Below are 23,051 nucleotides of genomic sequence, written 5' to 3'. Positions count from 1 at the left end.
TGTATGCTTGAAGAAATCGATAAAATATTCCCACTTTTTGGAAACGCGCTTCTCCGCCTTGAGTTTTTCGCAAACCGGAAATTTGGAAATTCACTCATCGCAAGTTATTTGGTGAGATTCTTACACAACATTTCTCTTAATCTTAGATTAACATAAAAAGAATTTTGAACGACGCAAGCTGATATTTAACCACAAGAACTTGTGAGTGTGGAAAAGGATTTTGTGGCTGCGTAATCAAAGAAATGATTAATGCTGTGGTTTTCTCCTTAATTCGCCCTGAGTGCAAACCTTATAAATGGCCCAAAAATCAACTTAATTTCAGTTTTCCTCCGAGCAAACTTGCTTTAAGATCTTTTCTAGTGAAAAACTCATTAGTTGTCTCTCCATGTTTCTGGCAAAAGTGACTATTATCCTCCTCTTTTGCACTCTCGATGTGCTTGCGCGATCCCAAGCACATGATCATGGTGTGTTTTTCTCAGACTCTGCAGAATTGGAGTTTCACGAGGAGGTGAGAAAATTGAGCTCTTCCCACAGAGAAGAGAAACAGACTCACCCCTTGATTATGCTTTCCAGGAAGGCGCCAGAAAATCCCTCAATCGCCTCAAGGCGATCCTCCTGAAACAAGAATTGCCCTTTGACTCGCAAATTTCCGACGCGTTGCGCGACGATGAATTACCGAAGAGGTTCAAGGTGTTGCATTCACACTGTCCTCACGGCCAATTGATGGATCATCGCGGAAAGTGCAGACAAGTGTGGTGAATCCCAATTGAAATAAATCAAATGTATGTGTATTTCAAAAAGAAGCGAATAGTTTCATTTCTTAGCCGGTGGCTCATCATCATTATTGGCTGTGGCGACGCGCTTCCTGTTGTTCTGATACTTGCCGTAGCCTTTGTTGGCCTTTCCGCCTCGGTTCTTCTTCAAATTCCGACGCTCCGCCAAAGCTTTGATGGTCTTGGCCAGGAATTCCTTCTCCTCATCGCCCTCGAGCACGCGTGCAGTCGCCTCCACACCATCCAGCGTCACCTTGCCACCCTCCAACTTCTCAAACACCGTCTTTGCCGAATCCTCCACTTTGAGACGCACGGTTGCCTCCTTCTCGCCGCGCTGATAATCCACAAAAGCCACATCAGCCTCCAGCTTGGCGAAAGCTGCCTTCACAGATTCAATTGTGGACTCCGCACCGATGCCCGTGATGTGCAAGAGGGTGCCTTTGGGCAGAGAGAAGTGGCTCTCTTCCTCTTCCTGCTGCTGCTGCTTCTTTTTCTTCTTCTCCTCCGCATGCTCGAGCTTGGACTTCTCCAGGTAGTCTGCCTTGAACATCCGGATGAGATTTGCTTCCTTGTACTCCACCTTCTCCTTGGCGATGAACTCCTGCGCCTGCTCCCGTGTGGCGAATGTCACGAAGCAACTGCCCTTAAACACGTGCACCGTCTCGCCGTCCTTCTTGTCCGGACGCCGGCGCATCTGAATGTTAACAACCTTCTCGAAAGGTTGAAAGAACTCAAGAAGCTCCTCAATTGTCGTCTCCTCCACCGGGAACCCCTTAGCGTACACTGTACGACTCTGCACCTCTTTGCGCGTCTCCTCGTTCTGCTCCGGCAGCGGATTCTCCGGATGGCGACGCAGCTTCGAGCGATCATCACTCACCTCCACAACACGTGGCTCGGTGCTTGACTTGTCCAGGGCCTTGCACACCACATCAGGATCTGTGGTTAGTGCCGCGAGGCGCTTGAATGTCAGCAAAACCGCCAGCGTGACCCAGCCATCCGGATCCTTGGCCACTTGCTCTTGCAGGAATTTGTCTCGGGCGAGATTTGTGTCCCCAAAGTAGTACTCCACCTGGCGAATAATACTCTGCTCTTGCACACCGGTAGCAGAGTCATTTTCCACGCTCTCCGACATGATTTCTCTTGCTGGCAAAACAGACAATAAAATTTTGAGGTTAGTCCAGGGAAATGCAGCGTTTCTCGTGCAATTCTCAATGTACATCTAATCCTTGATGTTTCACGCCTTAGTAGAATGCTTACTTACTTGTCTGTGATTAAAATAAACTCTCCAGTATGTTACTTCTCTAAATAAGAGCGTCTAATGCGTATCACACGCGTTGAAAACACAAACTGTGACTCAGGAATGCGCTTGCCGTCGAACGTTCAGAAAAGCCTATACGTCAACCCTTCAGTGTCGACTCATATTTATTGGTATTCATCGGTATTACACATCATTCACATGATCTCATGGAAATTCACAGCGGGCTTTACACGAATTTTCAGCAGTTTTTGCCATAAAATCTAAAGAGATACCAGAAATTTCTTGAGCAAAATCATAAAGATAATTTTTCAGTTCAAAGTTCTTAAAAATCCTCATTCATCTTGAGAGAACAATTCTACCAAAACATATGCTTTACTTTTTAAATCTTGAGTCAAATAGCCAATCTATTGGGTGAAAAGTCACAATTATTTTCGTGAGGAATGAGGGATTATACTATAGAGACTATTATCTCATTATTTGATTATTTGTGGTAATTTCTAATAATTCTCCTCACAATTCTAATTCACCGCTTGCATGTAATTGTTCACCTCATCGAGATTGTGCAGGCGCACTTGGGACAACTTGCCAGTGAACTCAACATATGTATCTTGCGAATCGAGCTCAGCTGAGCGCTTCTCGATGTTATGCTCAATCTTCTCCAGACGGAAAATCTTCATATTCCTGCACTCATTGTAAATTGTGGGCGCCACTGTTGAGACATCCTCAATTTCCGGGATCACCACGCGCATCTCCTTGCGAATTACAGTCGTGTCAATGTCATAGTATCCGTTCCAAATGCGCACCACGAGATCGCGCATTGACTTGGGCGGCAGGACAACCTCGCGATCGAGCGGCATAATGAAGCATCGGCGATTCTCCGCGTCAATGATGCCAGACTGATTGAACTTGAAGTCGTGCAGGAAGCGCCCAGGACGCCCATTCTTGAAGTCGGGCACGTCAATTCGCGCGTAGCTCTCGTCATCCGAGAGATCGAGCTCGAGTTCCTCCTTCAAGAATTTCTGCGCCAGCTTCTCCTCCTCCTCAATGTCATAGCGGAAATCGTCAATTCTCTCACTCAGTGGCTGGTTGTTGCTGTGCAAGCAAATTCATTATGTTAGCACTGTGTTATTCTCTGATAAAACCATATAGAAATAGAAACCACTTTTAAATAGACACTTTTGTTTGGCCATTTTATGACGTCAAGGTATGAAAAGTAAAAAATAATCGATATTCATTTGCAGTGTTGTGATGTCATAGTCTGATGCAATCAGTTTTCCCATACATAATTTCCCATATAACAGCACAGAATTTTATGTAAAATCATCGTTTTTAGATCTCACTGAAGTGCCTTTTAATACATCACAAATTTCTCATTTTTTTATCTCATCGTCCGTTATTTGGCACGTACGATAATCACACAAGAGCAAATTGATTTTCATTGCGACTTTCTGTTGTCATTATATCGCCAAATAAACTCACTAATTCAATTAGGTCAATTTATGCTCCCAAACTGCATGCAAAATAATTGGCTCTATTCGACACAGCTTATCGATTTGTGAGCGCGATTGCTTTCCGAGCAATCAAAGCAATTGTTATGGCTAAAGAAATGCTATGAGAACGAACAATAGGTGGATTGAATTGAGAGAAATTACCCAAATAGAGACATTGCGCGCGAGATCAGAGGCAGATCGTCGTCGGTGAAGCGGAATTTGCTGTTGAACATCATCATGGTCTTGTTGTCCACGAGTCCGCTCTCATAGGGCACGCCACAGAAGCCGTGGAAGCGCATTCGGTCGACGTGGGATCTGGCCAGGTGGCGGGCGAGGAAGTTTCCGCCCAGGATGCCCAGTGACATGATGATCAGGGCGATGGCGAAGATCTTTGTCATTGCCCATGGCTGAGGTCGCGGTGGCCGGAACTCGCAGTCCTGTCGCAGCACATGGATGCTGCTAAACTCCTTGGATTTGTTCTTGTCCTGCACGTCGATTACGCCCACATGCGAAACAAACAGAAGTTGAAAAGATAAAACAAATGTACACTTTTCTTATCAAAATTGCCCTGACTCGCAAAGCTAATCAATTATTTTTTATGAATCACATTTCACTGCACGAAACAAATTAGCTAAAGAAAACTGGATAAGCAGAAGGAGTCTCCAAATCATCAAATATTCATAAATTCATCTTGTGAAAAGTGATAAAATCACTTTTCCGACCATTTTTCTTCATCTCTTCATGTTCCGTTTAGCAAAAACAATAGTTGACTGTTCAACCAAATTTCACTTACATTTTCAGCGACAAGCGGCACAACCGTCACCTCTACGTTCTTCTTCTCGCCTCCGGACGTAAGGATAGTCATTTTGCTGTTGAATTTGGAGATCTAAAGGAATTTCTTTCCAGGAAAATGGAATTTTCTTTCACGACGCAGAACAAAACACTTGTGCCACTGACTGCAGAAGAAAAACTGGACATGCTGTCAGTTCGACCAATCGATGAAGCTGTCAAAAAAGGCCTATTAGCGCTGCCTTTTAATTTAACGGTATTTTGCGGAATGAACGAGATTGGAATGAAAATGTTTATTGTAGAATAATAAGCTGCATTTGCTACATTTTTCATTCCTCTTGCCCTTTATTGCTGCGAAATAAATTAGTGAAGTAAGAAAACAACGATAAGTGTTGCAGTATATTCCAGGGCTGTGGAAACAGACTGATCTGTCCTTACCTGGAAAAATACAGAGCAATTAGGGTCCCAGACTTTTCGCCGAAATTCCAATATTCTCCAGAAGGTAAAACACACGTGGTCTGCCTTAGTGCTTTAAGCTACAATACGGACGTAAATAAAGCAGGTAATCTCACACGAGAATTCGACCAGAAATTTTCTAACCATATAAGAAATCATTAATTGTATTTTAATAATAAAAGAGGTCATTTATTCAACAAGAATATAAATAGAAATAATTTTTTTGTGACATTGTACTTCTGCAGTGAACAGTGCCAGTAAAAGAGGTACAATTCGAGTTTACAATTTAGATATCACTTGAGATGATGTTCCCTCGAGATTTGGTGAGTTCGTCCATGGAGACATATCGTCGCATATTGCATTCATTGGGGATGCACTCGAGGGACTCTTCTTGGATGGACAAGAGTGGTTCAATTGGATTGTTGCCCTTCAGGCGACCTCTGACACTGCGAAATCGTCTATTGAACCGCCTGTTGAGCGTTCCGAAATCATTGAAAGCTATCACGTCGGCAGATTTCTTGCCAGGAGTGCTTCCAATGTAGGATTGGGGCTCCATGGTGCCCACGGATGATGTGGGCACGTCCAGGCAGGGAACAATGAGGCGCGGATGATTAGAGATGTACTCGACAATTTCTGGCGCACTGGGACGCTTCTTGTAGTCCAACACCCAGCATTTGTGCATGAGATGTCGCAGCTGCGGTTTCACTCTTGGAGGAATCTTGAGGATTTTACCAGCCTTCACGTGCTCCAGGACTTGCATATTGTTGAGTCCTTGATAGGGGAAAGAGCCGCAAGTCAGGATCTCATAGAGGAGAATCCCGTAGGACCAAATGTCCGAGGCTGGCGTGAAGAGTCCCAGACCAAGGGACTCTGGAGACATCCAACGAATGGGCAGGAGTCCCTTGCGGTTAAATTTGTAGTAATCATTGTCGAATGTTGGTCTGGCCATGCCAAAATCCGCAAGCTTCACGACTCTCTGAGCGTTGACGAGACAATTCCGACACGCCACGTCTCTGTGGACAAATTTCTGGCTAGCCAAGTAGGAGAGAGCTCTGGCCACATCCATTGCCATCATGGTGAGTCGTCTGGAGGAGACATCAGACTCGTCACTCTGTCGATTCTTCACCAAATGCCGCCTCGCCAGGAGGAAAGTCTTGAGATCTCCGTAGAGCATGAACTCCAGAATAGTGTAGATTGGCTCGGATTTAAGACACACGCCCAGCAATTTGATCACATTCTCATGATCGAACCTCTTCATTGCCTCTGCCTCAGACAGAAAGTCCAGCCGATCCTCGACAGAGCTTCCGCTTTTCAGGGTTTTTACAGCCACAGCAATCCAGTTATTCTCTGAGATCAGCATCTCTCCGCCGTAAACAGTGCCAAAAGCACCTTCACCCAGCTTTCTGTTCACAATAATCTGCTCTTTGGGCACTTCCCACTTGTCCAGGGAATTTCCAGGATCCGGTCCACCGGCGGTGGACATGAAATCAATCCCGAAGCTCCGCATGTAGCGCGCCGAGAGCTTCATCTTCTTGTTGTATTGCTTTCGCCAGAAGATGAAGGACGCCAGGAAGACCAAAATGATAATCACGAGACATGCCACAGAAATGACAATTATGTTGAGGGTTTCGCAGTCGGAATTCAGTGCTTCGACCAGGAAGTGAAGTCCGCAGAAGACCACACCGTCCGTTGGTCTCCCCAGTGGCGAGAGCCAAGTGATTGCCGATTCGTTGAGGAAGAACTCAGCTTCCACCGCCGAAACATTGGGATTCGACACCCCGACAACACGTGACGAGTTGTTGATCCACTGGATGATGTTGATGGACAGAAATCGCGAGCCGCCATCGGAGAATTTGACTCTGCCTGAAAAGACAAAACCAGAAAAGCACCTTTCAACCAATTACTTTGCACATTTTTTTCGTCTTATTCGCGATATTACAGCAATTTTCTCCTCCAGCGCAGTTCCTTTCATTGAAAATCATTCACTGTGAATGGACGTGGAGTGCAGTTAAATGTAACAATTACACTTCTCACGCTGTGCAATTAGCTGAATTTAATTTTTGATAAACGCTCTTTTGCTCCTCGTAAATTCTCACAATCGTCTCCAAAGTAAATTGCAAATTTCTTTAAGTGTAAATTTGCTTCATAATTTAGAGAGGAGGATGAAATTAATAAACTCAATATATTTATTTCCTTAATGTCTTAATTAACGTAGGCTCTTTGTACGTGAAACTTGGACAAATATTCTACAAAAATTAATTTAAATAGTATTTCAATTTTTATACTCTCAAATCCAGACGTTTTCCATCACGTGCACCTTACTTAATTTATGTATCTCTGAGAAAATTAACTTTCCTTTCATCAGTGGAAATACTCCGAATTCTTAATCAATTCGCATATTTACTCAGATGAATTTCTTTAATTGAAAGTCAATATGTGGCAAACGAGCCTCTAATTTATTCCCTGATACATTAACTAATATTATTGCTTAGCAAATACAGATGTTTGGTATCATTAACAAGGTCACACGGAAATTAGGAGAAATTGTATCAATTAGAGATGAGTTTACCCTCGAAACACCATAAAAAAATTTGAGCAACTTCGACTAGAAGACATAAGCGCACAAAATTTTTCCCGTTGAACTCACCAGAAACACCCATGAAGTCTGTGCTCCAAATGATCTCCATGAAGCGTTGAGTGGTGGCTTCCGAATGCAAATCGCTGAGATACGTTGAATTCTCTTTTATGAGCTTATCCAGAGCGTTGGCGTAAACCCAAACGGCATCATAAGTGAATCCCACGTAGCTGTAAGGCGCGTTCGATGGGCAGACGTCCTGGAAATTAGCCCTCCATTGACCGACAGTGCTGTTGAGACTGGTAATCCTCTGGTCATCCTTGCCATAAGGTACGTAAGACAGAGAGAAGTGGCCATTGAAGGCCTCCAATAAGTCCCTTTCTGAGCAGTCTAAGTCACTAGAGAGCCTTCGCTTCTCCAACCACACCGGCAGAAACCAAACATATCCGTTTTTGGCTGTCATGTGGAGCTTAAAAGCTTCACAGAGTAGAATCTCGGCCACAGTATCATCAACATCGGCTATGAGGATTCTAGTGGATGACTTGAGATCCTGCAGCACTTGATGAACACTAGAAGCACTGGGAGAATGCGAGAGTTTCTTATTGAAGGCCAATTCGATGTGATTCTCCTTAAGCATGGTTTCCATCTGAGAAATGTATCCTGTGTACTTTTGCCCATCGACAGTAATTGCAGCCACCCGACGCCATTTCATGTGACGGAAGAGGTTCAGATAGACCCCCTGGAACTGGCGGTTTTCCCCGATTGTGCGGAAGAAGTAGGGATAGGTGGTTCGGTCAGTGAAAGAGACACCCTCAGCGGAGTAACTGATCACTCCCATGCGGAAATGCTTGGAAACCCCGGCAATGGGTTCCACAGTTTCACTGCAAGCTGGCCCGAGGATTCCAATTACTCTTTCCCAGCGCATATAGTAGTTAATGAAGGCTTTCATCACAGCATCTGTGCGACACTGTCCATCCTGACGTTGGACTATTAATCGATGATTTGGCAGAATATCCCTCATGCCATTAACATCATCTGCTGCCCGGCGAGAGGCGTCAGGAAGACACTTGTGAATGGAATTGGCTTGAGTTATGGGGAAAATGCCTCCAATGTAGATGTTCTCTTTAGACTCTCGCACAGGGACCCACTTTCTGTACACTTCTTCGTGATTCTTAAGCCAATTGCAAGCCACATGGTTGTAAATATCACCTCCCATTGTTTGCTTTACTTCACTGAAATCCCTGAGAAGACTCTTAAGCTGATCTCTGGAGAAGAAGAACTTGTTGAGAGCTACAATTGCATAGTCTGCAGAATGAAGCTGCTGTGCATAGAATTTGAGCAGAGGAGTCATTTCATATTTGCATCCAGTAACAGAACTGCTCTTCATGTCCTCACACTTTGGCATGACGACATCAGCAAACTCTTCAGAACCGCCATCAATTACATCAGAAGGTGTCCAATGCAGGATCAGGAACCGGGATTTTCCACTGGCCAAGAGTGTGTTGACGGCTTCGGAGAAATTGTGCCCCAGAAATAGAACTCTCACGTTGAAGTTGAACTCTTCAATGTGGTGAATGATGAAGGAAGTTGCATAAAATTCGGGAGCCAACATTACTGAGCAATTTTTCTCCGTACAATAGGATGGAGTGTAAAAACATTTGGTTGTGTTGAAGTCACAGTAATTCCTGCAAGATAGATAAACATGTTGTTTTTGCGTTTAATTTTTTTTAACTGTCCTTTCAACACGCGAGTCAACAAGAGTGCGCTCGTAAAGATCACGCAAGGCCATTAGAAAGAATTGAGATATTTTAATTGGCCCAAGAGCACATTTTTGCGAATAAAGCAGAGTATCGAAGAAGTTGTCAAATGAAATGGTTTAATTTATTCAGTGAAAGCTGAGGCTGGTCTTTCAATTCACACCCAGAGGAGTGATTATTATGTCACTTTTGTGCAATATAGAAATCAATCCGTAACAGAAACTCAGTGGTAATTGATACATATAATATGCAAACAACACTAAATGAGGGTCAAAATCATCTCTAGAGATTCAGTAACCCAGAAAATGTCTCTTATTTATTTTACTACAACAATATTTAGCTCAAAGTGCTGTATGAAAATGCTTCTCCAACAGCACTTGGTTTTGCCGCAAGTGTTTGCGCGTAATTGGAGTATAAAAAAAATAAGAAAAAAGTGCCTCTTTTTATCAGTTCAACTGTTTGTCTTTCGATACAAATAATAAATTAACATGTGAATCTTAATTAAAGTCTATCTAGCGAATGTGCAAAAGAGGCGCGAAAATAGCGTAATTGAGACCATTTGTGAATGAGGGAAAATACTCACTCAGCCAGCGGTAAGATCTTCGTCAATTCGTCACTATCCATGTGAAAAGTGTATTTCTCCGGCGTGTGATTGTGTGACTGGAAGTCTCTGAAGGTAATTGGTTGGGTATTGCTGATGAATCTCTTTGGTATGTACCAACCGAAGCGTCCCGAACTTGTCACAGCGCCGGCGTCTCGCACTTGATCCGGAATTATGTGATAATCAGGCAGCATCCAAACCTCCACATCAACCGTGGGCTCTGGCCAGACCACACGCGAAGACAGCGGCATGAGACTCAGGAAGAGTCGATGATGCTCATTCTCCTCGTCATATTTGGGCATATCAATGAGATTGACATTATCATAGTAGAGCACTTCGCGCAGAAAGATGGCAAAGATGCGCGACAAGAGCTGATGTGTGACTCTCGATGTGACCTGGAGGGAAATTGGGTCTCTGTTTGATGACGCAAATCGAGGGTATTTTGCATGATCTGAAAGGCATCCGGAGAGATACGAGAAATTGACAACAATTGCTTAAAATACTATCAAATTTCTCACAGTAATAAAATAAAGTAAAACAACACTAAAATATTCAGTGTGAATTTGATAAAAAACATATCTTTGCCAAAAGCGTAAATAGAAATTATATTCAGACTTTTATCGGGGCAATTAAGTTTAAAAGTGGTTGAGAAATTGCAAGAAAAGCGAGTGATAATAAAGAGATTTCTCATATAATTTATTTCTGACAAAGTGCGAGTGAAGGAAATGAGGTTTTCTGGAATACACGGAATAAAAATTATTTATTTTGATTAGTAATGGTACAAAAACCTGATTTTCTTTTACATTTGTGAGACAAATGCGTAAAACTCTACCATTTATCAAAATGAAACTTTTGGTATGTGTATAAGCATCTGTTTTATTTAGCTTGTGGGGTTGGTATTTTAAAAATCAACTCAGAATTTGCCAGACTCTATTTGGGATTGAATTGATTGATTGAACTTAGTCAGAAGAACTATGCGATGAAAAGTGATTTCCACACAAGGAAATTAATTGCGATTTCTAATAAAATGTTAGTAAAGCTCTGCAAACAAACAGTTCTACAAAATCATTACTCACTAATTTACGACCAAGTAATAATTCTTTTGTATCCAAAAAAACCGGTTTGAGATAAGCTAATTCTTTGCACGAAAGGAATTGGGCTACAATAAACTGAGGCACAGTGCAATCTATCTTATCAAAATAATTATTCTTCTCGCTTCTTAGCTGTTATGAAGCCACTCTCTTGCGATTACATCCGAAAAATGCAAAATGCATTTGGATGAGGAGAATGGGAATGCATATTGACGTGAAAAAGTCGGCGGAAGTGAGTGGTCGTGCATCAAAATGCTGATGTCCGATTGAGGACAACAAGCAGCAATTAATTCAATCATGAAAACATGCTTTGGAGAATCTACTGGAGTTTGGGAGTAAATGGCAGTGGCTTGATTTGGGGCTGATCATGGCTGATAAATGTGTGTGATATTGGACTCACCTGTGTGTGGGAAGCACCTGAAGTCAAACTGATCAGTTCTCCTCTCACCGGAGGCTCCACTGGCAGAGGCAGTGGCGCAAAAGACTGCAAAAATTGCCAATAATTTCACGTGAATCATCAACTTGTGGACGTTGTTCATGATTTGGCGTGAATGTCTCTCTGTTATGCACAACTTTTGTTGTTTACTTCTCACTGCACATTTCTCGATACATTCTCATGGTGAAGTATAAAAACATGCAATGTCTCCACAAACACTGGTAAGAGGACAACAATATTTAATATTGTGGTGATTTTGAACTTCCTCAATTTAATTGTAATGCTTTTTATGCACTATGTTTGCGGTGTGAAAGGTTTTTAATAAATTCCCAGTAAAAGATCTTCCAAGTAATCTTCAGTCAACACTTTTTACACACTTTGCCTCATCTTCTCATTCTCGCTCACTGACTTCCTGATATCGTCACATGAATCGCGAGCATCGTCCAATTAGGGAATAAATAAAGCGAGAGATATTCTTTTCACACACTTTAATTACTGCCGAATTTATTTTCAATTTATGTTTTCTTTGTCAAAATTTGACTTTTCACTCGTGCGATTTTGCGGTGTGTCTTCATATATGACGAAACTTAATTAATTCCCCACTTTTCTTTCTCTTTGTCCAAGAAAAAACAACTCTGTTTTGACCACTCACTCGCGTGTAAAGTTTAGAAATTTAATATATGAATTTAAAAGACTTTTTTTCATATTTAATCACGAAAAATGTGCTGAATTCCGAACGGAGTTCCCGCGGAAAAGTGTGAAGCATTGAAATGCTGAAGAGCAACACTTCAACTGGAGAACTAATCCGATAAATTCATATTTATTGCTTTCCCATTTACAGTCAAGCTTTTCTGCTGTGTGTGCTTGTTGAAATTCAAGAACATCTGTGTGCTTCAACATCAAATTCCATTTGTCCACAGCATTTGTAATTGAAGATGATGGGAAAAGCGCAAAAATTCGAATTGAGCATGGGAATAATATTCACCAACTGATCGTTGACCTTATCACTTTGATATTATTAATTTAATTTGTATGGAGAGTGACAGAGAGAAAAGAGTCGCTCTCGTGTCTACACATCTAGGATTTCATTTGCTGATGTGTGGCGTCGATTTACAAAAATATACACCTTAATTCTCCCAATTCTCATGTCGCACAAAGTCTCTTCGCAAAGTGGACGGCGTAAAAATAGATATATAAAATTTATAATTGAAGAAAATGAGGAGGGAAAATTGTGATTTTTCACTATTTTCACTTGAGGCAGAAAAACATTATTTCTCTCCTCCTTCACAAAAATATCCACTGCGCGACTCACTTCTTCCGCACGAGGAGGAAATCTGATAAGAGATCCCCGAACACGCTCCAATATTGCCAAGTGGCGTCAAAGAAAACGGAGAGAAATTGCACTCACACACGGGCAAAGCTGCCTGTTACTTTTTAGCACACATTTTATCAATATTTGCACAATAGCTGCATGTTGCAAGAAAGCGCTAATCGCGTTTTCTGAGACGCATTTCGTCTGCGACGCACCATTCACACACCTTGAGGCACGCAAAATCACTCGGCGACTGATTTAAACTTCAACCGTCCCACTATAAATCTCCTAATTTTTCACTCTTCTGTATCGCGAACTGCGAGAGTGTGATATAAAAACGAGACGACCAATTAATTATGTCATACAGTGCGAAAGAGAAAAATACACGAGCTTCGCTGGTCAATCTCACCGTTTTGTGCGACGATTCAAGCGAAAGGTGTTGTTCTGAGCCGCAAAGTGCAATGATCATTCACCAATTTAGATGTCTGTTTCTGGTGTTGTAACAATTTATTGATCATTGTCTTGTCAAGCACTCGAAATATTGACATTGAACCGAATTTTCCTATGAAATAATAATAAAACAACTGTGATAAAGAACAAATGGCTTTACTTTTATCACCACCATTATTGGAAAGGTATTAAAATCAACAAAATTTAAAAAAAAGAAGACAGAATTTCACAGAAAACCCACAGGTTTGAAGTTTAAAATGCCCTCTTAGTATGAGTTTCTAGAAAAATTACTTAGTTACTGAGCTAAATGTGTCACTATCTTATGGTTTTCTTCCCTCAACCTTCAGCTGTTTGGCTATTCAATCACATAAATTCTCCCTATAATCTCGAGCGCTCGGAGAAGTCTCCTCAACTCCTTCTTACGTGCGATACTTTGTTTTTGTGAACGAACATTCGCGCACGAGGAGGGAAAAGGTCTCATAAAAATGTTTACATTCAACTTGGAAACGTATTTTTTTTTGTATCGCAGAGCTTTTTTCTACCTGTCTCTGTAAAATCTTATCGTCTTTCCAATTAAAAGTTCATCTAACTTTTTATATTCGCTTTGATCCTCGTGATCGATGCGCAATTGACAGGAAATATTGGCCATCATTCTTGTTGGCGCGCGACAAATTTATTACATGCTTGATATGCTTCCAACACTGAGAAACAAGAAACAATATCAGGAAAATATATGAATGATTTTGGATAAATATTTGAATAACTCCTTGATGGTGGAATAGTGTATCAAGTATAAAAATAAATCGATAAATCTCCTTGTTAATGCTAATGAGGAGTTGAATTCAATAATTCTTCAAGAAAAAAAACTGCTTAATCTTTGTTTTCTCTACTAATCTGTCTGACCTCTAAATTGCTGCTAAGTGGTCGGTATGAAAAAGTAGTCTCGACTTCTTAAACTCACTGTTTTCTACGCGTATTTTATATATTTTTGTGTCCTTTTATTCTCATTTACAACTTTTCCACTCATTATCAACTGGTATAATTTCTTTTTCATTCCGCACCTTAATTTTCCCCCCTAAACACTCAAGAATTGAAGCCTCACTTTTATCACATTCACCTCTAAAGTTTCATTTAACATTTAATTCTCCTGTTTTTGAACCTCTTTCAAAACATTCACACTGGTATTAAATACTATACGCTATCATCAGAGTGAGGCTAATTATACTATTGGACAGGCAAAAAACTTGTTTTGTCTCATCTGACGTCCAATGAGAAACAACTAAAAAACGATAGACTTCATTTTCGGTGTTTGTGTGTGAAGAAAGCACGAAAGTAAAACTTATACGTGAGGAATTCGTCTCGAAGTTGCGGGCAAAATGAGTAAATACGGGAAGAAACAGGTGGATGAACTATCACGGAAGGTCTCAATTTTGGAGGAGGAGAACAGAAAACTCACGAGGAAGAATGAGGTGCTGAAGGAGGAGCTGGCAAAGGCGAAAAATATAATGCGGGAACACCTTATTAAGTCGCAGGAACTGCAACAGGATTTGATTGTGCATCAGATGAAGCAATTTGATCAATCGACGGAGTCAACCTATCAATTCAATCAATTGCCAGGTAATAAATCATGATATAGACAAAATTAAGGGGTGAATTCTGCTTGCAAGAATGAAATTGCTGATGAATAACATGAAAAGCAAAGAGTATGAAAGAAATGACAGCGTTTTCGGTTCTGCAAACACTTCAATTTAAATAAGGTGTTCTTTCTCAAAATCACCAGAAGGCACTAACTCAAACTCTTTTCTACAGTTTCGAGATTTGCTCCTGGTGTGATTGTAAAATCCAACTTTACCCATAAAATGAGCACGCTCAATGAATCTCAGCGCGAGGAAGAGGATTTTGAAGGAAAAAATGATTAGATATACTGTTATTCTATATTTATTCCAATTATTATTTCTTTATAAACATTCTTGGCTAATTAATACATCAGTAATGATAAAATAAAATTAACATTGTCACTGCTTTACGAGTGCTTAAAAATACTCTGTGAATTAATATAAAAGCTACATATTTTGAGGGAAATCTTCAACATAAAAATCCCCTCGCCTTAGCAAAGACACACACCGCGAGCATCGCGCATCGTGATTATCAGAAAGAAAATTCCCTTTAGTCCATAGAAAATGTATATTTCAGCAGTTGTATAGCATGTCTCTTCATAATAAACTTATTACTAAAATTCATTAATAAATCCCCGTCATCTCTCTATGCATTCACTAAACGACTTTTTTCCCTTTGTACTGAGAATAAAATTAAAAGAAGAATTTTTACAATTGAAGAGGATGTCTTTTACCTCTCTCTAAGGATTATTGGTCCTGGGGCTCTTCCTGTCTTGACTCTTCCGCTTTGGGCCACTCGTCGTCTCACCGTCGATTTCCGCCTGTGTGGAGGAAATTGCACTTGTCGCCCTTCTTGCAGAAGCCCTTCTTGTACAGCTTGCAGATTCCCCTGCTGTTGCCATGCACCCAATTGTTGCGGTTCGGCGGCGGTGGGCGCCAATTTGGCGGCGCGTTGGGCCGGAACCACGGTGCCCCTGGTGGCATGTTGGGCGGCGGTCCCCTGGGCATGTTCATGCCCATCATCTGACCGCCCATGTCGCCAGGAAAGCCGTTAAACGGCACGCCCGGACCGGGCATAAAATTGGGATTCGGCGCTCCGGGGAACGGTCCCATGTTCATTGCAGGCACGTTCATCTCATCCGGTGGCGGGAAGGCCATCGGATTACCCTGGTCCATTGACTGCGGCGCAAACTGTGCCATGTTGAACTGGGCAAACGGTGGCGCCCCCATTTGCCACGGGTTCGGCGGCATCGCTTGCGGCCCTCCGGTCATCATGTTGAACTGATTGAACGCTTGGTCAGCCTGTAGTCCTCCGCTTACATGTGGCGGAGTGTCCTTCGGATCTGGCCACGGTGTGTTGGTGAAGTCATTCTCATTCTCCGGATTGCCATCATCGAGCGGAATAATGGCCGGATCCGTAATCTTGTACTGCTCCATGTCAGGCTCAGCTGGGGAGTCAGGAATCATCATGCGGTTGAAGTACAGCGCTTTGAGCACAGTCTGTTCCCTCTCCATCTGGATCTTCTTCTCCTTGCTCTGCGCCCCCATCGGATGCGGTGGCACGTCGTCAACAATGACCAGTGGTCTGTACGGTGTCTGCTCCATCATCACATCATCCGCCGATAGCTTGCGCGCCATCAGGAAGGCCTCGCGCTCCCCATATCGCTCCATCTGCTTCATGTCCGTGAATGTCTTGGTCACATTCACGCGCTCCGTCTCGTCCAACTCAAAGTACTGGATCTGCTCCAGTTCCTCCTGTGGCTTCCACTTGACAGACTTCTTCGGGCCCTTGCGCCGATGTATCACCAGCACACCCGGCGGTCCATCTGGTCCGCAACCCGGACCGGGAGGCTTTGGCTTCACCTCCTCCTCGCTGACGTTAGTCGCTTCCTTGGCATCATTCTCCTCCTTATCACTCCTGGATGCTTTCTTCTTCCCTTCGACACTGTCGTCTTGGTCCAGGGAATTTGCTTTATCACTTTTCAATCTTTTATTCTTTATCACATCATCATCATCAGCCTCCGGATCGACCGCAGAGCGACCATTCTCCTCCTCAGTCTTCTCACTCTTCTCATCTTCCTTGTCCGCCTCCTCACTGACCTCCAGTGTGTCCTGGTAGAATTTCAGTGGGGCAACCTTTGGATTCGAAGACACCGTCGGACTCTCAGGCGGAGATGAATTGGACGAGGCGCCGTCCTTTGAACTGCTTGATCGTCGCTTTCTCTTTTTCAAATCTTTCCTGTTTGTCGATGCCGTTGAACATAGAGCATCCATGAAGACGTCCGTCTCAACCAACATCGATTCTGCAGAGATAAAAAAAACATACATTAGAGTGATCATTCCGACTATTTTTTCTGTTATAAAATTCACATCACTCAGCCGACGAAGAGAAAGAGAGAGAGAGAGTGAGAAATTCATCCCTGAAAATACACAAAAGTATCGCTATGAGTCCCAGATAAACGCCCACAAAGCGTATTTTTAGTCAGTCCTTGAGATTTTCATGACGCCAGATCGCCAAGAAAAGGGCAGAACCGTCAGGTAAAACACATTCCAGCAATTAGCATTCCTTAAATTACGAGACGACAGCAAATCGTGCGACTCGTAAAGCATTTTAATGGCAGACTTTTAACTATCTATAAGATACGACAATAAAAATACGCGATAAACACACTGTTGCTCAATATTTATCACCATTCTCCCCGCTTTTACTTTTGCAGTCGAAAAGTGGATTGAAAGATTAATTGACTCCTCTAAAAATCCTTTCAATATGACTTGAAAATGAAAAGATAAATTATTTTATCAAATATTTTCACAGAATAAGTATAAAAATACCACAACGAAAACAGAAAAAACAGGCATTTCCCCGAAAGTTCTTGTCGCACTGAGAGAAAGTGTTTTAAACAATAATTTGTAAAAGTTTATTTAGACTCAAAAGACATTAAAATCAAAAGCAATCATTTCACTTTTTACTTTGGATTCAAATAAAACTTTCCTCATAATAAAAATAAACGTATGCTGTGTTTTTACTATGATCATCAGGGAATGAAAATATTTGATCTATTTTCAAATTTCAGAAATACTAATAATTTCGTAAATTTTTTTTTGTATATTCTCATATTTCAGAGTCCTTCAAAATAAATTTCGTGGGAAAATTAATACGTGAATAAAAAGAATATCCAGAAAATGTTAAATCAAGATGCAAAATTGTAGTAATTTCTGACATTAAAATTAATTTGTGTGAGCAACAAAAATCTTATTTTGGGCCTGATGACAATTCAACACAGTCGCTTTTTCTCTCAGTGCGCATAAAACCCATTACAATAATGGTTGAGTGGAAATATTCTGCTAAATATCAAATAGTCATTATTAGAATCTCTAAACCTTCATTATATCGATTACGACATTCAACAGGTGGAAATCGATTTGAACACACATCAATTATAAGTCAATATGTGACGAGTCGCTTCCTCAGTTCAAGTTCAATAGCTCGATGATAACACATCAAATCGAATCGATCACACTCAAATAATCTACGAAATTGTTATCATTCAGGTATATTTGCATGATTGCATTTTTTAATCATCAAGATCGGATATCAGTGCTCAAGTCATTTTTGATAAATAAAGCTCATCGATATATTTTTTTATAAATCATAATCTAAGATATCACAGAATATTTCCATCGAAACCCAAAAGACAAATAAACACAAGAGAAGGAAACAACAAATGGCGATTTTCTTGAATGTGGGCCATCAGCAGAGACCAAGAATCACATCCCTTCCATGTGCAGAGAAAGTATACAATTAAAGAGAGACACTTTCAAGAGCCACAACAGCATAGAACACACCGTCCAAGCTCTTTTCACGCATTCTCTCACGTTGTCATCGCACAAATTATCACCTCTTCTTCGATTTTCTGCCAATAAATCCGGGAAAAACTATTAAGAGTGCTCTTGAATTGTGTGTGCGCTCTTCGTGATATTGTGGCTCTTGATTAGAGTCAAGTGTGTCTTTTTTTCCTCCTCTCCAATCCACGTTGGATTTCGCGGAATGGAGAGCGTCTTTATTTGATCTTTTTTATTCTCTCATAAAAATATTTCAGACTTGCTGTTTTTTTCTTTTGCTTATCAGAGAGAAATTGTCTATATTATTACTTCTTCTTTTCAGAATTGTGGGTAAGAAAGCGAGAAAATAAGATAAAATTCATACGAAACCCATGACGACACATCGGATGTTTCTGGCCAGAACCTCTCAGGAATCCATCCACAACTCCATTGAAGTTCCCTGACGTGTGAACCTGACCTATCTTTGCAAATTGCCATACAGTGAAAAATTGGTATTCTCTTACTTTTTTGCTGGTTGTCTCTCAATCCCTCTCTCTCTCTCTCCATCCATCCGAACTGGCTGTTGATGTTAATCAAATACAGTAACTGGGAAGTAAATGAGAAGACGTGAAACTTGAAGACATATCGCTGCGCCTCGAAGACACGTTGGTTGATTTTTTATACCACTAATTACCATACTAAGTTAAACACCTTCAACTTTAGTCATTGATTTCTCAACGAGCCTAAAACTTTGATTCAAACTGAAAGATTAACTAAGCTCGTTCAGTTTCATAACTTTACAAACGAGATTCAAAACATCTCTGGTTCATTTTTTCACATTGAAATTGTCATTCATGTGAATTTACAATCTCTCAAAGCCATAAGGCAATCAAATTGTCTCAACCATAATTTCACATACGTGAATAACAAAAACGTTAAATATATTTTCTAAACCTGAAAACTAAGCTGCCTCTATGCAGGATGTTTACGTTTTTGCTGCATCAAAAGTCAATTTTTTTTATGAATTAATTCGCAATGTTCTCCCTTAGGTTTCATCAGAAGTTCACAACTCAACTTTAGACATTGAATTCTGAATGGTTATTAAGGTATATGAATAAAAAAATCAGACCTCAAACTCAACGCGGAATTTGTCAGCACAGCGAAAGGTTCAGAGCTTCATCTGTCCTCATTGAATTCAGAGTCACTGTATGTGGAATGTGAAATTCATCTGAAAATACACCTCCAAACAAGAAAAACCATTAGCAAAGCCTAACAATTCTCTATACTTACGCTTAGGTCTCGGCGCTGGAGGTGCTTTTATTGACACCTTCTCTGGCGATTGTGGCTTATCTGTTTTCTCAGGAGTCGCCTTCTCCCCCGCAACAGCAGTAGCAGACGAAGATGAAGAATTCGCACTCGCCACTGCCACATCGAGCTTCAGTTTCTTCTCCGGAATCCCACTTAGCCCAGACTCACTAGTCGATTTGGTGCTCATCGCCGGGTTGGCGCCCTGACTACCCAGCGGCTTCGCTGTCGAATCAGGCTTCTTTGGATTCCGTCGCGATGCCGGCGGCGGTGGGGCCTCCTCCAGCCCATGACTGCGGAACTGCGAATTGAATTTCTTAACAGTATTTGGTCGATTCTCTCCATCTTTGCGCTGCTCAATCGATATGCTGGCCTTCTTCGCGGGCGGCGGCGCTGGAGCTGTCGATTTGGACTCTTTACTCGCATCTTTGGTTGATGAGCTGCTGTCGCCCTCATTTTTGGTCTTCTTGGGAATCTTCCCGAGCTTCTCCAGGTGTCCAGTACCCATGATTTTCGCCAGTGTGTCCTTGTCCTTCTCCGCTTGACTGACTTTCTCCTTGTCAGAGCGCTCACGATGGCGATCTTTGTCCTTCTCTCGACTGCTGCTCGATTTTGACGATGACGACGATGATTTTGACCGGTCTCTATCCTTATCACGACTAGAACTCTTTCCACTACTGGAACTCGATGAACTCTTATGACTTGATGATGACGATGACGATTTCCCTGAAGACGAAGATGATCTGTGACTTGACTTCTTGTCCTTCTCCCGTTGCTTCTCCCTCTCTTTATCACTCTTCTTGTCCTTCGATTTACTCTTATCACGATCATCACGCTTACTCTTCAACTTGTCCTTCTCTTTGTCCTGCACACGCTGATTCTCCTTATCCTTCTCTTTGGGTGGCGATGTTGCTCTCGCCGGTGTCTCCACTTTCGCCAACACTTGCTTGCCATCCTTCACAGTGATTTTATACACGAGCGAATTATTCTTGTGACTGTACACTTTTGTCTTTTTGCCACTATCAACATTACTCTGCGACTCACCGTCGAGAGACCCATTTTCTCCATTTAAATCAACACTCCCGATTATGTCCTTTTCACTCAATACGTCCTCAACTTGCGCCTCCTGCGATTCAAACACATTCTGACCCTTCATTTCATCCACAGAGTTCCTGTACAATTCCGTCGTCTTCTGACTAATAACCCCATTTGAAACATCTGTTACATCAGCTGCGTCATTTCCAGTGAAGTTCATTTGAGGAACACTCGGAGTGTTGCCAACTGCTTCGCCTTTAACAATCTTCAGCCACTGCTCCACGAGTTTAGAAGCCAGAATTCTCACACCTGGAAAGAACGAAAGGAAAAAAAACACATTAAGAAAAATGGCTTTTATGTTACGCAATGTTTCTTCTTCTTACCTTCATGAGACTCCTTGGAGAGCTGCTTCACCAGCTTCGGTGCTGAGTTGCTCTTCAGCCGGTCCACATCCACAGGACAGAGAAGCAAAAGTTCCAGAATCTCCTGCACCAGTGGATAATTCTTCGTCAAAATGCCATCCTGGAGCCACATGTGCGTCAGTGTCCAGCCCCCGGTGCCCATAAACTGCCCCAGAAGCTCTGTGTCTGTGCACTTCAGTATCTGAATGTAGATGCACTTGGAAACAAGCCTATTGCTGAATTTCGCCATCAGACTGTCAGAGGGAAACGGAAAGTTTATTAGACATTTAAAACGTTTCCAACTATGTGTGGAGGGGATTTTCATGCGAGAGCGAGAGAGAAGATATTGTGTACTCACCCAGCTAGACGTCTCACTTCTTGAGCGCTGCGAATTCCACCATTTGGGGCCAAGAGGACGCCCAAGCACGTCAGCAATTGCAGTGGATCGATTCGAGGCTGCAAAAGATCCCCAAATTTCTTAGAAAACATCCCGAAAATCCCATGAAATCAAGCTTCAAAGCGAGAGATAGACTGAAAACTCACCATAATGCTCTCCCGATGCGTCACTGCGAAATCCACCCTGAATGCGTGTCTGCCTCACAAGATGGCTGCCATGGAATGCCTACGTCACCGCTTTTCTGCGACGGAGGAAGTGAAACGCAATTAGGGCGTAGCCTTAGAATTTAGCTCTTTCGCCCTCAATTTGTAGGTGAAATTCACTTTACACTAACTATGGTCACAACGCAGCGCCCTGAACGCGCAAATGTCTCTAAAACGTTCAGAAAACGCTTTCCTTTGTCTCTCTACTTTATCACAGAATTCAACGAGGACTCACAAGACTTCCTTCTTATTCTTTATCTAGTCCGGATCTAATCAAATATACCAGAAAATTCCCCGAAACGTGGGCCCAGAAATGTGCCTTCGTGGAATTACGTAACGCTTTCTCTCTCTCGTCAGCGGAGTCTCAGCGCCCCAATCAGCGTAAAATTATATTTTCTCCAACAATCTCTCCTTTAGCCTCTTTCCGCTAGTGAATACTGTCCTCTCCTAGTCAGAGAATCGCTCAAAGTGAATTAAAACATTTGTAAAATTAGGGGAATAAATATTTCTCGATGTGTTGTCTTCCGTGGCAAATGGCGTACTGAAAAGTGAAAATTCTTGTGCCCTTTAATTCCGCTAGAGGCGCTGTTGGCGCATTGATGGCAAACAGAGGTGTATTTAGGGGTGGAATTGCACTCACAATTTGTTCTATTAGCAATATTTCACTTTTCAGCATACCTTTCCGCCCGGATGTATTTTGATGAAAAATCTAACAACATTCCGCGAGACTTCTCAGCATATCCCTTTTGCGTTCTACGTAGAGGAAAAGGTGTTTTTTTTTATTACTTTTCGCAATGAACGCCTTTCAAGCGCAGAGAGACAAAAATGGCGGCACTGCCTGTGACCTCGTGTTGGCTTATTTTGCTCTTTTCCAAGCAATTCTGCCGTCCACCAGACGTAGTTTGGGTGTGAATTTCACCTAGTTGATCCAAGAAAGCTAATTACAGCTATTTCGTGCACAAAATGTCTCCATTTAATCCAATTTTTCCATCGATGGTCAGAGCTTACACACTTTTGCACCCAAACTCACCAGAAGAAACTCGAGGAATGGCGAAATAAGACAATCATAGTTTCATGAAATTTTAAATTTTATGATTCTCACTGAAATATTGATAAAAGCATGGAATATTTTGCAAAAGACAGATTTTGCGTGTCTTTTCTTATAATAAAATTTGCACTTACAAACGTTTTTTAGCAATCTATTTTGTAATTTGAGTTCAGTTTTGCAAACAGCCAAATAATAATTTTCATAAAAGAACCGAGAAGAATGCTTGAAACATTAAC

At 41.8% G+C, this 23,051-nt stretch overlaps 6 protein-coding genes across 7 annotated transcripts; 2 read left to right on the top strand and 4 right to left on the bottom strand.

The window, feature by feature from the left end:
* The first annotated feature begins 107 nt into the window (after positions 1 to 107).
* Positions 108 to 759, top strand: LOC132262058 (uncharacterized). Its single transcript, XM_059761185.1, has 2 exons — positions 108 to 508; positions 574 to 759. Exons 1-2 carry the CDS (start codon positions 386 to 388, stop codon positions 757 to 759), a joined length of 309 nt encoding a protein of 102 aa, XP_059617168.1. The 5' UTR covers positions 108 to 385.
* Positions 760 to 798: 39 nt separating this feature from the next.
* Positions 799 to 2,155, bottom strand: LOC132262052 (la protein homolog). Its single transcript, XM_059761178.1, has 2 exons — positions 2,035 to 2,155; positions 799 to 1,916 (listed from the first exon to the last, which is right to left on the bottom strand). The coding sequence occupies exon 2, from the start codon at positions 1,903 to 1,905 to the stop codon at positions 814 to 816; it is 1,092 nt and encodes a 363-aa protein (XP_059617161.1). The 5' UTR covers positions 1,906 to 1,916; positions 2,035 to 2,155; the 3' UTR covers positions 799 to 813.
* Positions 2,156 to 2,177: 22 nt separating this feature from the next.
* Positions 2,178 to 4,507, bottom strand: LOC132262053 (integral membrane protein 2B). The gene is made up of 3 exons (XM_059761179.1): positions 4,315 to 4,507; positions 3,684 to 4,006; positions 2,178 to 3,123 (listed from the first exon to the last, which is right to left on the bottom strand). The coding sequence occupies exons 1-3, from the start codon at positions 4,384 to 4,386 to the stop codon at positions 2,550 to 2,552; spliced, it is 969 nt and encodes a 322-aa protein (XP_059617162.1). The 5' UTR covers positions 4,387 to 4,507; the 3' UTR covers positions 2,178 to 2,549.
* A 107-nt stretch (positions 4,508 to 4,614) lies between these two features.
* On the bottom strand, positions 4,615 to 14,188 carry LOC132262049 (receptor-type guanylate cyclase gcy-3-like). The gene is made up of 5 exons (XM_059761173.1): positions 13,950 to 14,188; positions 11,191 to 11,638; positions 9,682 to 10,150; positions 7,414 to 9,026; positions 4,615 to 6,629 (listed from the first exon to the last, which is right to left on the bottom strand). Exons 2-5 carry the CDS (start codon positions 11,327 to 11,329, stop codon positions 5,053 to 5,055), a joined length of 3,798 nt encoding a protein of 1,265 aa, XP_059617156.1. The 5' UTR covers positions 11,330 to 11,638; positions 13,950 to 14,188; the 3' UTR covers positions 4,615 to 5,052.
* Positions 14,189 to 14,254: 66 nt separating this feature from the next.
* On the top strand, positions 14,255 to 15,041 carry LOC132262057 (uncharacterized). Its single transcript, XM_059761184.1, has 2 exons — positions 14,255 to 14,605; positions 14,798 to 15,041. Exons 1-2 carry the CDS (start codon positions 14,365 to 14,367, stop codon positions 14,905 to 14,907), a joined length of 351 nt encoding a protein of 116 aa, XP_059617167.1. The 5' UTR covers positions 14,255 to 14,364; the 3' UTR covers positions 14,908 to 15,041.
* Positions 15,042 to 15,384: 343 nt separating this feature from the next.
* LOC132262050 (serine/threonine-protein phosphatase 1 regulatory subunit 10) lies at positions 15,385 to 22,825 on the bottom strand. 2 transcript variants are annotated; one of them, XM_059761175.1, is made up of 6 exons: positions 22,713 to 22,825; positions 21,711 to 21,805; positions 21,526 to 21,623; positions 21,150 to 21,421; positions 19,717 to 21,075; positions 15,385 to 16,907 (listed from the first exon to the last, which is right to left on the bottom strand). In XM_059761175.1, exons 2-6 carry the CDS (start codon positions 21,711 to 21,713, stop codon positions 15,409 to 15,411), a joined length of 3,231 nt encoding a protein of 1,076 aa, XP_059617158.1. In that variant the 5' UTR covers positions 21,714 to 21,805; positions 22,713 to 22,825; the 3' UTR covers positions 15,385 to 15,408. The 2 variants fall into 2 exon arrangements, with proteins under 2 accessions (XP_059617158.1, XP_059617159.1); XM_059761176.1 differs by lacking the exon at positions 22,713 to 22,825 and having other exon boundaries at positions 21,711 to 22,588.
* Between the last annotated feature and the right edge of the window lie 226 nt (positions 22,826 to 23,051).

This window comes from Phlebotomus argentipes, unplaced genomic scaffold (genome assembly GCF_947086385.1).
Source record: "Phlebotomus argentipes unplaced genomic scaffold, Phlebotomus argentipes genome assembly contig_15, whole genome shotgun sequence".
Classification (NCBI taxonomy): domain Eukaryota; kingdom Metazoa; phylum Arthropoda; class Insecta; order Diptera; family Psychodidae; genus Phlebotomus; species Phlebotomus argentipes.
The sequence above is the reverse complement of the archived record's forward strand: the minus strand, read 5'-3'. Positions and strand labels throughout refer to the sequence as shown.